The sequence below is a fragment of the Nelumbo lutea genome, chromosome 3 (assembly GCF_056320005.1).
Source record: "Nelumbo lutea isolate HS-2025 chromosome 3, American lotus-T2T, whole genome shotgun sequence".
NCBI lineage: Eukaryota > Viridiplantae > Streptophyta > Magnoliopsida > Proteales > Nelumbonaceae > Nelumbo > Nelumbo lutea.
The window spans coordinates 62,335,786-62,351,905 of record NC_142686.1 but is presented as its reverse complement, the minus strand read 5'-3'; the positions used below and the strand labels follow the sequence as shown (position 1 = coordinate 62,351,905).

The 16,120-nt window shown below is 35.7% G+C and overlaps 1 protein-coding gene across 1 annotated transcript; it reads left to right on the top strand.

Annotated features, from left to right (window-relative positions):
- The first annotated feature begins 4,502 nt into the window (after nucleotides 1-4,502).
- LOC148865288 (uncharacterized) lies at nucleotides 4,503-5,776 on the top strand. Its single transcript, XM_088977497.1, has 4 exons — nucleotides 4,503-4,808; nucleotides 4,951-4,996; nucleotides 5,210-5,312; nucleotides 5,437-5,776. Exons 2-4 carry the CDS (start codon nucleotides 4,990-4,992, stop codon nucleotides 5,528-5,530), a joined length of 204 nt encoding a protein of 67 aa, XP_088833623.1. The 5' UTR covers nucleotides 4,503-4,808; nucleotides 4,951-4,989; the 3' UTR covers nucleotides 5,531-5,776.
- Nucleotides 5,777-16,120: the final 10,344 nt, after the last annotated feature.

The window sequence follows — 16,120 nt, the reverse complement described above, 5'->3', positions numbered from 1 at the left end:
GTAGTCAATTGATAAGAAAGACTACCGTTTCAATAGCATCGGCCTAGAAGGACTAAGGGAGAGAAGAGGACTCCAATAGAGATCAAGTGGTCTCAATGATATGCTGGTGTTTGCATTCAACACTGCCATTTTGTTCATTGTGTGTGGACAAATGAGACAGTGAGAAATACCAGCATTATCAAGATAACAGGAGAGAGAGTGAAATTCACCACCCCAATCACTCTGAAACATCTTAATCTTTGTAGAGAAAAGATTCTCAACATGGTTCTTGAATTTAAGAAACACATTAAACACATATGATTTTCTATCAAGAGGAAAAATCCGTGAAAATTTTGAATATGCATCCATAAAGAGAACATAATACCAAAATCCTTTATCACATAAAGTTGGGGCAGGCCCCCATACATCAAAAAATACCAACTCAAGTGGAGAAGAAAAACTGTATTTGAAGATAGTAAACTTAAACAGTGGGCTTTGCCCATCTGACAAGCTTCACACACAAAAGGATAACTAAAAGAACCAGAATAAGGTAAACCAAACTTAGAGATAATATTTTTCACAACTCTTAAGGAGGCATGACCAAGTCGTTGATGGCATTCTGGCAAGGAGGTTTTCTCTCCAGTACAAGCTTCCAAGTTTTCTGTCCTCTGTTGCATTGCTCTAGGAAACTGATAGAATCCATCTCTACTGGGTCCTCTGAGTAAAATTCTCCCCGTATGGTCCTTCAAGACAAAGAAATTCGGATGAAATTCAAAAATCAGATTATTATCCTTGGTAAATTTACTTATAGAAAGCAAATTTTTGGTAAGAGAGGGAACAAGAAAAATATTCTTCAGAGTAATCTGATTATCATTGCACACTAATGAAGCCGACCCTGTATTGTTTATAGTCAAACCTGTGTCATTACCAATCTTTACTTGATCTGAACCTTGGTATTTAGATCAAACTTGTAAGTTGTCAACATCTGGTGTCATATGATGGGTGGCACCAGTGTCCGGGTACCAAACTGGATAAAATCTAGATTCAGCCGTAGAGCCATTGTGAGGAACACCACTGTGAAAGGCTACAGGATCTGTTGGATGCGAGCTGCTTTCTCCTTGATATGACAAATCAAACCGTTTGTAACACTTCAGTGCACCATGGCTAGGTTTATTACACAATTAACAGATAATGTTATTTCCTTTGCTGCGACCTTGTCCACGGCTTGAGGACTAACCTCCACGCCCCCTGCCTCTACCACGATTGTTGCCACCCCTGCTTTGATTGTAGGAATTCTTAGGGGTCTGAAAATTGTTAGTAGTATTTTTATTGTTCATGGCAACATTCACATTAGGATTTTCACTAGAAAAATTGTGTTGTAAAAGCCAGGATTCATGGCTCAAAAGTAAACCGAGGACATCACTAATATTGAGTTGATCTGCATCAGCTTGATTTGTGATGGCTATAATAAGAGATTTATACTCACTTCCCAAACCAAATAAGACATATAGAACCAGATCTTCCTTTGCTACTGATTCTAAAACTGTAGAAAGATTATCTGTGATGGTTTTGGCCTTTTGGATGTAGTCACTGATGGAAAGATTCCCTTTCTTCAGATTTTGAAGTTGGCGCCTTAGTTTTAGTACCCTGGATCGAGAGTGAGAAGAGAGCGACCTTTCTAGAGCACTCCAAACTTCAGCAACAATGGAGAGACCAACAACTTGCACCAGAACTCCTTCAATAAGAGAGGCAACGAGCCAAATAAGGACTAGCTGATCTAGTTGCGCCCAGGTAGTGAAGTCTGAGTTCAGAATCATCTTACTGTTGTCATTTGGATATAGTATTTCTGTTGGAGGAGACTTGGTCGATCCATCAACTAGTCCCATGAGTTTGTGAGCTCAAAGTACTGGAAGCAACTGAGCTTTCCAGAGAAGAAAATTATCTCCATTAAGTTTGATGGCAAGATAGTGAGAGATGTTGGAAATCAAACTGAGGCTCATTGGTAGAGTAGCAGTTTGAGAGAAGGTTGAGCTTGAGCTAATTGCTTCAGAAGCAACTAATGTATTGTAAGCCATAGGCTCTAATACCAAGTTAAAGTTTAAGAGAAGAATGAATTTCAAAGAATGGGTTGAATTCCACTATGTTGAATGACTGTACATGGCTGATTATTTATACACAATAATAAAGAATAAATTAGAAACAATTACAAGAATAGAAACATGGCTCTTTTTAGTAGGAAACTTGCTAAGAGGAGAATTTCCTTTTTGCTCTGATTGATCTTTCTTTGGTAAGAGGTCTTTGTATAGTAGCTGGTCCTTCTTTGGTAGGATGACTAGAGCCTTCTTTGGTAGGAGATCCAGGGCTCTCTTTGGTACGTGGGTTGGAGCTCTCTTTAGCAGGAGTGGAAGAACCAACTCCTCAATAGTTCTCAAATGAAATATTGTTGTTGTAGAGTTAGTTTCAGAGTTTTTTTTTTCTTTCTTTTTTTTTTTTAGAGGCTTGTTGCAGATTTTTGAGTTTTTCAAATATGTTTTATCCTTTGTTTATCAATTTTTTCAGCTTTATTTTAGGTTCATTGTTAACATTCCAGGTTTGTTTGTTCGGACATGTTTTCTACAAATAAATACTTGGTTCAAGTTGGTTCAGGCGTTAATCTTGTAGGGACAATAAACCAGGTACGATTTTGCAAAACATGACACTTTTGTGTTCTAAAATTGACCAAATATAGGTTTTGAAATCCAAACCAACTCATTGGAGGTAAAAAAAAATCCGAAAAAATGAAAAGGAATGGAAAAAGCGGGAAAAAAATAAACCAGGTCATTGCATGACCCGTTCTAATGTGCGGGTTAACAAGACAACCAAAACGGGTCATTGCTGACCCATTTTCGAAAAATTGTCCGGACCATATAGAACCAATCCATGTAACACTGGTTAGGTTGAGATATTTATTTTGATAATAATTAAAATATTAATAATAATTAGAAGAAGAACAATAGTAATAATAATATAGTATAGGGAAAATTCCCAATTAGTACCCTTACTTTGGCTCGAGTGACAATTTAGTCCCCGAACTTTAAAATGCGATAGTCCAATATCAGAACTTTCAAAATGTGACAATCCAGTACTTGTCGTTAACTAGTCCGTTAATCAGTCATTAAGTGGCATTTGAAAAGTCAAAAATGTCCTTTGAATGCCATCTAATTCTCTTTATCAACCATCCAAACATTGACAAAAAACTTAATAGTCCCAAATCCTAGCCTCTTCTATTCAAAAAAGTTGGTGGCTTTTTCGAAGAATCTAGAATTTGGGATTGTTCATTTTATTGTCAATGCTTGGATGGTTGATAAAGAGAATTAGATGGCATTCTTAGGGCATTTTTGACTTTTCAAATGTCACTTAACGAATGATTAGTGGACTGGTTAACGATAGGTATTGGATTGTCACATTTTGAAAGTTCGGATACTGGATTGTCACATTTTGAAAGTTCGGATATTGAATTGTCGTATTTTAAAGTTCGGGGACCAAATTGTCACTCGAGCCAAAGTACAGGGTATTGATAAAGAATTTTCCCTATAATATAATATTAATATTAATGAAAAATAATATAATAAAAATATAATTCAGATATTTATTAAAAATTTTCTACAATATAAATATATTTTAATATTTTCATTAATTATTTATTAATTTGAAAATTAATAAAAATTCAAAAAAAAATTAACTAACATTCATTTTCCACTAAATATTACTAAAAAAGTTTTAGTAATATTGAAAAATGATATTTTACAAAATGTTAAAAATTAATTTTTTAGTAATATTCGAAAATTTTCAGCAATTTATTAAAAACTTTCAACAATGATTGAGAATAATTTTCAGATGCTTATTATTGTTTTAGTAATTATTGAAAAATTTCAATAATTTTTAGTGGAAATTAATTTCAGTAAAAATCAAGTACATAAAATATTTGAAAATAATTTATTATATTTTTGAAACTTAATTATTGATTTTCAATGATTTATTTTATGTATTTTTACGAACTGATCAATCAATATTTGTCGAGAATAATTAGTGATTGTGGTCCATTCAATGTATATACTAATATCACTTGATCATAGTGCTTAAATTGTGGTGAATTTATGTCTTGATTATGAGTTATTTGTATATTTTCCTATGCATCACACAAGTCCTCGCTAGTCCTTTGTAATTGGGAAAAATATATGTTATCTAAAAACATGATCTCCTAAGAGATTTGACTAATCAAAACACCCCCTAAATTTGATGAATACCACCAGATTGATCACCTCTTTTATGATGCCAGTTGATTCTCTTTTATCATACTGCTGATTGACTGTAAGCTTGTATCATGTCTTGATATTATGATATCGAAAAGACATAATATATGTAGAGATTTGAGCACCCCATGAATTTTTTAAATAATACATGGTTGGTCACCTCTAAATTTTTCTAGTATCATGTCTTCACATATTAACCTAAAAATATGAATTATTAGATGAGCCGGACCAAGTATATTTTTAACAATATCTTGAAGTAGAAAATTTCCCACCCAACGGTTCTTCTAAACATGAGAGAGGGAGAGTAACCTCAATTGTTATCCCAAAGAGATTCCTTTTCTAGACTCTTCAAAAATCAGCCGACTCGAAAACTTTATAGAGCAATAAAATATTCGTTTTTTGTGCTCTCTCTCTTTCTCTCTCTCCCTCTCCTTTTTCTTTCGTTCCGATTTGGGGGAGAACCTTTCTTGCAGTCCGACCATCCAAATCCATTCAATCCATCTAGTCCCCATCCCCAGACAGGAAAAACTCGAGCAGGTCTGTCTTCGTCTCCGTTCTCTCGTTCTATTCCTCAAGAGAAAAGAAGAGAAAATAAAAGAAAAAAGCTTTCTTTATTCGTACATATTTCGATTCTCTATTTTTTGGCTTGTGATGGTGCTTTAATGGTGTGATTTTGCAGTGCCTCTTTAAAAGGAGATCTTCATAGGGCTGTTCGAGAATGACCCATATCCGTGAATTCTTGCTTCTGCCGGGTTTTCATTGTTTTTTGTAGTTTTAATTGAATTTCTCTCTTTTTCATTGAATTTCCCTTGTTGATTGCGATAACTTTTGTTTATAATTTTGGGTTAGAGATCCGATCACATCGGGGTATTTCAATTGTTTTTTTTCCCCAAGTACTTGGGGCGTTTTGATCTTGTTTTCCCTTAATTCGAGCTAACGCGGCAACCAGAGAGAGCGTGATCGTGAAAGAGCTCTTGCCAGGAATGGCCAGAAGACGAAAGGAAAAGATGATGGCCTGACCCCTGAACAACGCCGAGAAAGGTTTGATTCTTCTTTCTTGCTCTTTGTTTCTCTGATTCTTTCTTTCTTTTATGGGTATTGACTATTGATGTCGATAAAGAAATTGTATCGACAACATTTTTCCCCCATTTATTTTTATGTTCAGAGATGCAAAGGCGCTGCAAGAGAAGGCAGCGAAGAAAGCAGCACAGGCTGCAGCTGGAGGGGATACGAAAGGTAAAAGCAGCAACAAGAAATAACCGCAGGTTTATTGTATTAAGGGAAATGGGGAATTTAGATGCTTGGATCAGATTTTGGGTTTTCTCCATCCGTGGCTAAATGGAAGAGAGTTGTATGTGGGTGTTGATGTTTCTTGGTTCTTTGTCTCTCTGCTTTGTAAAGATTACCACTTTTGGTCTCAGATGTGAGAACTAGTTCATGTTTGATTCGAGCAACTCTATTTCTATTGAATTCTTAATTGGAATATGATCTAGAATCCCTATTAAGCTTTGTTCGATCTGCTTTTGTTACTGATGAATTCCTTACATTTCGAGCAATTTTATCAAAAGGCCCTGGTTTGTACTCTCTTTTAGTTCATGAACTTGGAAAACGATGTACGATTACGATTTGCTTAAAATTGTAAATGATATATAGAGCTCAATAATGATTTTCTCTTTTGAGAAATTGCTTATAGTAATTGTGATTAAGTTGTGAATGAAGGGATGAAAGATTCATCGCATGGACGCTCAAATCTTATGGAATAAGGTGGATGAATTTAAAAAATTTATCTCATTTTTAACTGGGAATCGAGTTTCCTATTTAGAAAATTATATTTTTAAGGATCAATCTTGAACCATAAACTGGATCATATCTGAACCAAAAGGAGTATGAGGGAGGTATACCTGATACAGAGAAATATTATCTTTCAATGAAAGTGTTCACGCCCAAGGAAGGATTTAAAGACTGCTCCCATTGAAGATGACGTAGTATAGGATGAAGCAGAATCAACAGTGTTCATTTTCAAGAATTCTGTCATTCGCAAGAAACAATAGGATGGCACGTGATCACAGTCTCCTATCAATTCAAAGAATTGATGACAAGATCGAATCTTGTTTTCTCTCATAGAGTTGGAGATCAAATTGGATGTCTGACGGCTATAGGAAGGAGGTGACAAGAAAGATTTTCACAGAGATTGTAGAAATCTTTCTTCTAGGATTTCAGTTTTAAAGAGAATGTGAGTGTCTGCGTCTTCTAAAGGCTGCTGCCCCTCCCTTCTCTTGTAATCCTAAAGGATTAGCTCCTAATCCAATTAGGAGTTGCTGATCCAAATCTTATTTGGATCAGACATTCCTTTAGGTGATAAGGATAAACCCTTATCTTATCTGCAGATTAGATCAACCTTCTCTTAATTACATTAGGAGGTTTGTAGATCTAAATCACATTCAGATCTAGACTCTCAGAGTGGATAAGGTTAATGTCCTATCCTATATGCTAATCCATCTCAAAATTCGCCCCATATTTAACTAATTAAATAGCTCAGTTTGAAATGGGCTTTAGGCCCATTAAGGTCCAGTGCTCACTTAATCTTCCTAACTGCTGCCCAGTTGGGCTTCCTTGTATGGCGTGGGATCCAAGCATTGATCTGCACATCAGCCACATGGGTTCAATCCAACCTTTGCTACAAGGCTTGACCGAATACACTGTTATGGACAGTGCACCCCTGAAACCCATCAGATGGACTCTATGGGCCCAACACTTATCCTAAGTGGTCCCTGGGCCAAGCCACCTTGTAACACCTAGGGACTGTGGGCAGATGCAAGATTAGCCCATCAGGTATTATCCTCAATGGTCTTACATTCAACCTCTCAGCCCATAATGATTAAACACTGTCCGACAAGGGAGGACCTCTCCCTCGGCTGCAAGGAACAGTGTTGCACTCTCTACTTATATGGATCTCGGGAATTAAAACATTTTGCAAACATTTTAGAAACCATAAATATATATATATATATATATATATATATATATATATATATATAATTTTATATTTCATATAAAATATACTTTGCAAAACAAATATCAACGATTGAAATCGGTTGCCGGTAGTCTTGGTTTCCATTAGTGAGAACGCATCCCCGATCATTACCTTTGTCCGACAAAGGGACTGATCCTGTCACTATGATCACCCACTCAAATGAATTCTCAGACTGTCCCAACATACCTAGGTTTTGACCCCCACTAAGGATCTCACTGATTGGTACATCAAAGACAGCCCAATCCGACACTTGGTGCAGTATCATAATTGAGTCTAGGGATCGGGTGTAACTTTCTAGTTTTGCCCATTAATTTCCAAGGTCCAGGGCAATACTGGAAATCTAGTACAGTTTAAAGATTCAATTAATCCTACACTGTATGTGCCTAGGGTCTTACCTTGACAGCTGAGACAGGCCACCCCAACCGACTTGGTGGCATAACAGTGTCAGCCTTATCAGGATAGGTCTCCCAGACCGATCCGCTAGCTGTGAACATTCTAAACTAACACGAGTCTCATTAAGTGTCCAGTTTAAGGGTATTACACAGAAACATACCAATGGAACATGAATCAAATATGCACTTTTATTCATTTACAATAAACTTATAAAATATATCATTCTGATTGAAACTAAGGGCATACAAAACTATCAAATAGTGAAACCACTAGAGCTTTTTAAGATCAAGCAATGAGCTTGAGCTTTTTGGGACCTTGTGAAACCACTAGAGTACCTGTTGATTTTGAGTAAAAAAGATAGTTTTTTGAAGCGCAAGTTGAAGAAAAATTAGTAGTTAAAAGGCTTTATTTTTGAGTGGTATAACATCATTGGGAGAGGTGGTCTAGAAGGGGTTAGTGCAATTGACTCAAGAGAGGAGATTGTCTGTTGCAGTAAAGATTGATATGGTGGAATTGTGAGTGGTTCTTGAGGACAGAACAGAAACCCGTAGATTTATTATTCAGCCTTCTAGCTCAAAATTATGGTTGTATATTGGTTGGTTACCAACATATGAAGATGTGCAATTATACCTAACTATCTAGTGTTGCCACCTCCTACCAGGAATACCATTGTTTGGATTTTGCTGATCCAAAAGAAAAATGAAAAGAAGAGATCATTTTTAGGATTCAACATTGATGTTGTCTGTGAACTGGGGTTTGTCATTTGCTAGATTCATGAGTTCTTAATATGAGAGTGATCGCTTTGAAGTTCTTATTGTTGATCATATCTTTGGTTTTGATGGTTAGGATTTAGTAGCTGCCTTGCCTTTCCCAACTATATATGGTGGGTTACATAAATCTAGTTTTGCAATTCCCTTCTGTTCAGTGTCTAGGAATACCCTAGCATGAGTACTAAAAGATAAATCAAAATATATGACCATGAGTGTTTAGCAAAAGTTTTAGTGCCGGCTGCCACCTGACACAACCCTCCTTCATCTGGGCTTGGTACTGGTGGAATAAAAAGGAGATAAGTGTTAAAATAAGGAATGCCAAATGCAGCCTTACTCTGGTATTAACAACTAGTTTGTAGATAGTGCTAGGAATTGTGGATTATCTTTGTAATTTCAGTAGATAGTGCTAAGAATTTGATTTTCTCTTTAAGAAGCTTATAATGTATGCTTCCCACAATTTCTTTCATTTTTTTTTCTAACATCTGAATGCGAAAGCCAGTTATATGTTTAAATTTCAGCAGTGGCAACCATGCTATCGAAGGGCTGTGAGACGAGAAGAGGATATGCCACAAGGAGGCAGCAGGGCCAATTTTTCTAGCCTCAACGGTCTCTTCTTTGGGAAATAGTCTTAGGCCTCAAAATTTGTGATGGTGTGTTAATTTTTTAGTGGTAGCCCTGCAAAAACAGATTAAACATTAATTAAATTGAAGGGAAAATTTCCGATTAGTACCCTGAACTTTGGTCTTAGTGTCACTTTGGTCCCTAGACTTTAAAATGTGACAATTCAGTATCTGAACTTTTAAAACATGATAGTCCAGTACCTGTTGTTAATTAGCTGTTAACCAGTTGTGAAGTGGCATTTGAAAAAGACACAAATGTTCTTCGAGTATTATCTAATTTTTTTTTTATCGATCATCCAAACATCGACAAAAAATTATCAGTCTCAAATCCTTGACTCTTTTATTTAAGAAAGTTGGGGTCATCAGAATGCCCACTCAAATGTGACCCCAACTTTCTTGAATGGAAAAGGCAAAGATTTTGGACTACTAATTTTTTGTCAACATTTAGATGGTTGATAAAGAAAATTAAATAACACTTGAAAGCAAGGTTTTAAAAAATTACTCGGAAACGGAACTGTTATGGCCATCGGTTTTCGGGTCAGTGGTTCGATTGTTTGGATCAAACGGTTTGAACTGTTTGAACATTTTACCCATTAGATTGGAATATTAGGGTAAGATACATACTATATAAGAGAAAATAAGGGTTGAAACTTGAAAGAAAATTGTCAGCTGAATTGAAAGAGTTTAGAAGAAGAAGAAGAAGATGATGAGGACTTACAGGCTTGTAGCAACAACGACAATAGTGACGGCGATGGAAAACTACAACGGCGGCGTTTTCAGTCTTAGATCTCATTCTCTCTCTCTCTCACCTTCGAGAGCGCGAGAAAGACAGATTTGAGATTTCTCAGTCTTAGATCTGAGATTTTTCAATCTCAAAGATTTCTTAGATCTAAGATTTGAACAGCAAACCGTTCTTTGGGTCGAATGGTTTACCGGTTAAACTGTTCAGGTCAACGGTTCGTTGACTAATTCAATGGTATTTGACCAAATGCCGGGTTTGGGGTAAAACGGAACCGGTTGCCTGAACGGTTTTCTGTCTGAATGTCTGGGTCAACAATGGTTTGAAAGCATTGCTTGAAAGGCATTTGTGTCTTTTTCAAATGTCACTTAACGACTAGTTAACAGCTAGTTAACAAGATGTACTAGATTGTCGCATTTTAAAAGTTTGGATATTAAATTGTTGCATTTTAAAGTTTAGGGACCAATGTGGCACTAGGCCCAAAGTGCAGGATACTAATCGGGAATTTTTCTTAAATTAAAATTCTTAAATATAGATTATTGAGAACAAAGAAAGAAAACCCCATTTTAACAACACTTTGGGGGCTTAGCTGCTTGATGCTTTGCTTGACTCACAACTAAGAATCTAAGATTGGATGTGGAGAGGACAGTTGAGATCATTGAAAAAGCTCATAACCATTAGCTCCACCTCAGAAATCTGAAATTACGACCCCCTGCTAGTTTACTAGTAGCCCCCTAAAAACCACATCTTACCCGTAAATTTGGCATCAATCCACGGACCGGATTCAATCCACCCCTAGAAATCTTAACTCCACCCTAGGGGTGGACTGAACTATAAAAACCCCTAAACATTAAACGTTATGTTTCATCTTTACTTCTTTTCTTCCATTGCGTTTTTGTGAAACGCGTTAATGAAGTATGATGGTTAAGTCTTTTTGTTCTCATGTTAGGGCATGAGCAACTTGTTCAAAATAAGATACTTGTAGCGGACCCCATAAGGCTTAAAAGAGGAGGATAAAATTAAATAAATTTTCATTTTATTTAATAGGATATCGGAGGAGCTACACAAGACGGGATAGCTCTATCTTCCCCACAGATCAGCTAGACAAATTAGATCAAGACTACTCGAATTATAATTAGATATATGCTTGAACGTCAAACTAAGGTTGAGCATGGATGCTAAATTTTGGCATTCCCTGATGATATTCTCTAGTCTCCATGGGGTTTAACTGATCCTTTGAGGTAGTCGATGATTAACTTTGAATCTCCTTTGATGATGATCTGATTATCCTTGCAGTTGTACGTGATGTTGATGGCCTCCCATGCTGCCCATGCTTCAGCGTAGCACATCCAACCTCAGATGCTTTGATTTCAAGCACATTCCTCTAATAATCCCTAGTGATACAACTGAATGCACATCTACCGTCACTTCTATGTGAGGCATTAAAATTAATTTTAATACAATTGTGGTTTGGACTGATGCAGTCATATAAAGATATTTCTTACCATTGGCAATGCTTTCACTCAAAACAATATTCTTAATCTCAAGCCAATAAGTCATCGTTCTATTAACTATTAATTGAGGAATAGCAGTATTATCAGTAAAGCACTTTTCACTCCTATATTTGTTCAGATGTATCACAGTAAACAAGCAATCTTCTCTCTATTAGAATTAGAGTGGTTTACATTGTCAAAGCTTGCCCACCATTTGCCACCATTGTTTTAAAGTAGACGAACCATCAGCCGGCGGCGGGATTGGAAGCCACTAACTCGCAATTTGCCACACCTGTTTAGTGAAATCACACTTAGAAAACAGGTGGTCAACATTTTCATCTCTTTTTTAAGGATCATAAGAACGTTTCCTTTTTATTTCTTTTTAGGCTCTGTTCATTTTTTGGTAAATTACCAGGGTAAGTGTATAAGGCAATGGCCCAGGTAAGCTACTTACCCGGGTAAGTGTATTTATCTGTGCTCTTTTATTTTCCAAGTAAATAAGGTAATGATCATTTTAGCCATAAAAATCCATTATTAAAAGAGACATTTTTGTCCCATTCAAGTATTGGCAATTTTCCCATCAAAGTGGAAAAGTTATTTACCCATCAAAGAGATGGGTATCACTTGCCCGAAAAAGTGATACCCATGAAAATAAATTTTCCCTGATCCCCACATAAATATGAAAAAAGAACATGAGATTATTGACCAATGGAAACCAAATCCCATTGACCAACATTTCCCATCTCAAAATCCAAGAAAAGAATGCCCTTTTAGTTTTGAGAGTATTACCTTTGTCCTGCTAAATCATTGCAATTGCTAGAAATGTTTAACTTTAACCCTAAAGGAGGAGAGAGATTCAGAAAAAAAAAAGGTATTCTCTCAAGTCATCCCTCATCATGTAGTGCAATAACATACTTTGGTATTTCAAGGGTAAACTACTAGGACACGTGGAAAACAATAAAACGTATTAAAATAAAGATAAATTACCTGTATCTTAATTCTTGGGACATCAATATTGTCTTTTTTTTGTATTTATATAAATATATTATTTTAGTATTCATTATTTTAATTTTTTAATGAATATGCATTAAGAAGAGAATGACTAAATGCTAAAATTTAAGCAGATAACATTGTTACAATTACAACAAAGCAAGTGTGGGCTGTGTGGCCTGGTGGTGGATTAACTGTATTATAGTGTTTTGTTTTTTTTTTCAAATTTTTAAAATATACTCTGAAATTCATATTGGTGGTGAACGTATCAGACTGCCTTTCCTTTTGGTTTTGGGGCACATTTGAGTCACTTCATGAAAACTCAAAACAGTTTGGATTGGAAAGAACGAGCCAAATTGGTGGATCTGTCTCACCACCAAGAGGGAATACTTTGGCTGTTTGGTTTTCCGGCCCCTGAAAAGCCACACTGGTCGGCTTATTTTAATTTGTATTGGATGTCAGTGAGGCCCCCTTGTATTAGATGTCAATGAGACAAACATGATAGCTTCAGCTTGCTCTTTGTTTTGCCATAAAAAACTTTGTATCATCAGAGTCCGAATCTCCTGTCCACAAGGATTTTGCCCAAATCTGCCCATAAAACATCGCAGTCACACGTAGGGAATATTTCATCCTCTAGATAGTATGATACATAGGAGATGTTCCCAATGCATGGAGGTAGTGTGTTGTAGGTAGATGTGGGAAGAGTTCTTGTGGGCAGGAAATCGATCCGGATTGTGTCATCATTTCTCTTGTTTCCTTGAAACCAACGACCAAAGCATATTTTTTATCTCTCCTTCGCTGAAACACCTTCAGCCTTGGCGACTGAAATTGAATTGTTGTTTTTTGTTTTGAGACATTGTTGCAAGATAAACAAGATGCTACAAACAATGATCAATTGCTGTGATAAAGGCTGTGTTTGGTTGCAACGCAATCTTATTTGCACTAGTACAAATGCATGGGAATGTAAATGAAAAGAATGCAAATTTGGGTTTAATTTTGTTTAGGGTTTTGCTTTATTTTGTCCCAGGTCTCATCTTACTTCATTTGTATTGCAATCAAACAAAATATAGTAAAATTTAAAACAAAAATAAATCAAAATTTGCACCTAAATCATTTAACCACCATAGTAAATTTGCACTGCAACCAAACACAGCCAAAGGAAAAATTGGAAAACCAAAAAGCTTCTACCGTGTTTCAATCACCAACCATCTTTGAACCTTTAATATCATGGATGTGCCTATGTATTGAGAGAAGTGGATGACTGAGTCTGAAGTTTGAAATAGAGGGGATAGGGGCGAATATGGACTAGAACTGTTCATGGACCAGGCTTTGGGCCTGATTTTACACTGTATCAGGCTGGGGCTTCAGGTCGGGCCCATTCAAATTTTGGTAAAAGCTAAACCCAAGCCTGGCCTATAAACAGATCTAATATAGACTCTCTCTCTCTCTCTCTCCATCCATTGGAGAAGAGATGTCAATGTAGTAGAAGGGCAAAATTGAAATTTAAAAATTTTAAATGGGTTCACATGTATTTAATTCTATTTGAAAATCTTAGGGACACATTTAAAACAATTTATGAAAATTCAGGGTGCATTTAAGTCTTTTATCCATATGAAAACAATTGAGAGAAGTTATTAGGAAAGATGTCTTATTTTACCAGAAAAGGGTAATTTGCTGAAATCTCTCATGAAGTTTGGTAATTGCAATCACCTCCCTAAACTTTCACAATTGCAAGTAGACCCCCTCTATTAAAGTCCTCTTTTAAAAGATGCATGAAAATGATCAAAATACCCATTTCAGAAAAGAGATTAGAAGGGTTTGGTATAGCAAATAATATGTACAGAAAATTTTATGATATATTATTAATTTATGAAAAATGTTTTAATTCCGGGATCCATCTAAGCAGAGAGTGTGACACTGCATTTTGCAATTAGAAAAAAGGCCATTCCCTGTAAGCAATGTTTTGATGATTGTGGGTCGAGAGGTTAGGTATAAGAGACCATTATAGGGCTAATTACCTAATTGACTTTACCCTACAGAAGTCCATTATCCTTAAATCTTCATAGGGTGGTTGAGTCCAATTATCATTTATGTTTAAATATTAGGCCCAAATTAAGCCCAAGTTGATTGGGTCAAGGGTTTACTACCCTTGGGCAATGAATTTGGTCAAATCACTTTCAAGGTTGGGTTGTGCCCTATTAGACTTGTGTGAGACTTGTGGGTCCCATGCCATACAATGTTCATTCCTACATGGACTTGCAACACATTAGAAAATGAGCCATTAAAGAAAATGGGCCAAAGTCTCATTACTAATATGTTTAGTTAAATAGTCCCATTACTAATATCCATATCATCATTGATATAGATATGGAGCACCCATTTTTCTAATAAGATAAGAGTTTATCCATTAGAACAAACTTTAATCCAAATCTAATTAGAATTGAACTACGAGTAGGACTAGGAGAGTGTTCTATATAAGGGAAGAGAGGGATGGAAAAACCGGCCCAAGTAGGGATGTTTTTCCTTCAATTCTTAATTATGTTTTTAGAGAAAAACATCACCCCTAACTAACTCCTAAGAAAGATCATATTACTGCATTGATCCCAAGAAGATTGGAGGTTAGAAGTGCAAAAACTACATTGTTGAATCAACTTCACTTCACTACTGTGTCATCTTCGGTGGGAGGCCAGTTCGGATTTGATATTGGGCATGAATTACCACTTTGGGAGCTACACTTATAGACTCTGTATCAAATATAATCAGAAATTAATTTGAATTCCAAATCTGATCCATTTAATGCAAGATCAACCCCAAAATTTTAAATTTCAAAATTACTACGGAAACTAGTTTCCAAGTTGGGTTAGAAAAATTTTAAAAATTTGGCCAGCTACTAGATCTGATTCATCTACATACGTATATTCTGATTTCTAACCCTTACAATAGTTCTTCTTTTTCTTTTTCACATTGGTTACATTAGTTGTTGTTTTTATATGATTTCTGTTTTCAGTTTTCCTTTTTGAAGTAGCTTAGTAGGATTGGGCTACTATCCATCCGAAGATGAACATCTCTTGGATTGCATCTGATCATTTCTCTCACTCTTTTTAGCATTTAACTTTGCTTGCATCAATCTTAAACTCATACTTTGTCTTGTAGCTATTAATAATTTTTCAAATTCCATTGTAGTTTAATAGGTCCATTCATTTATCTTTCATTCATTATTTAAGGATCACATCACGTCTTAGTCTTAAGTTTGGCATTTCTTTGTTCACATGATCAATAACCAATCACCCAACCTATTTCCTTGAATACACATCCCTCATTCACGTAGAGATTTCTATTTGTTTTCATTTGCCCCTCTTTGATTACCTGCAGCCTAGTTCTGCGTTTTCTATGACTAGTCTTTATTTAAGTCCCTCTCTAAATATCAAGTCTCATGGTCATTCTTATATCATCTTATCAATTAGTCTTAATTCATTTGGTCACTTTACATCTTTCAATTTGTAGCATCTAGTATGACCCCATAGTTGTTACCGGTCCCTAGCTTGAATTCATAGTTGGCCACCATTTAGGCCTTAGTCAATCCATTAATACATCATCAAGTTAGGTATGCTAGTAATTTAAACTGTAGCCTTTTCTATTCTTCATAAGTATGCATTAAGTAAGATTCAAATACCAAGAATTAATTACATCATCAAGTTAGGTATGTTAATAGTAAATTGTAACCTTTTCTATTCTTAATAAGTATGCATTAAGTAAGATTCAAATACCGAGAATTAATCAAAACCATTTAGTCTCTATATAGCATTTGCA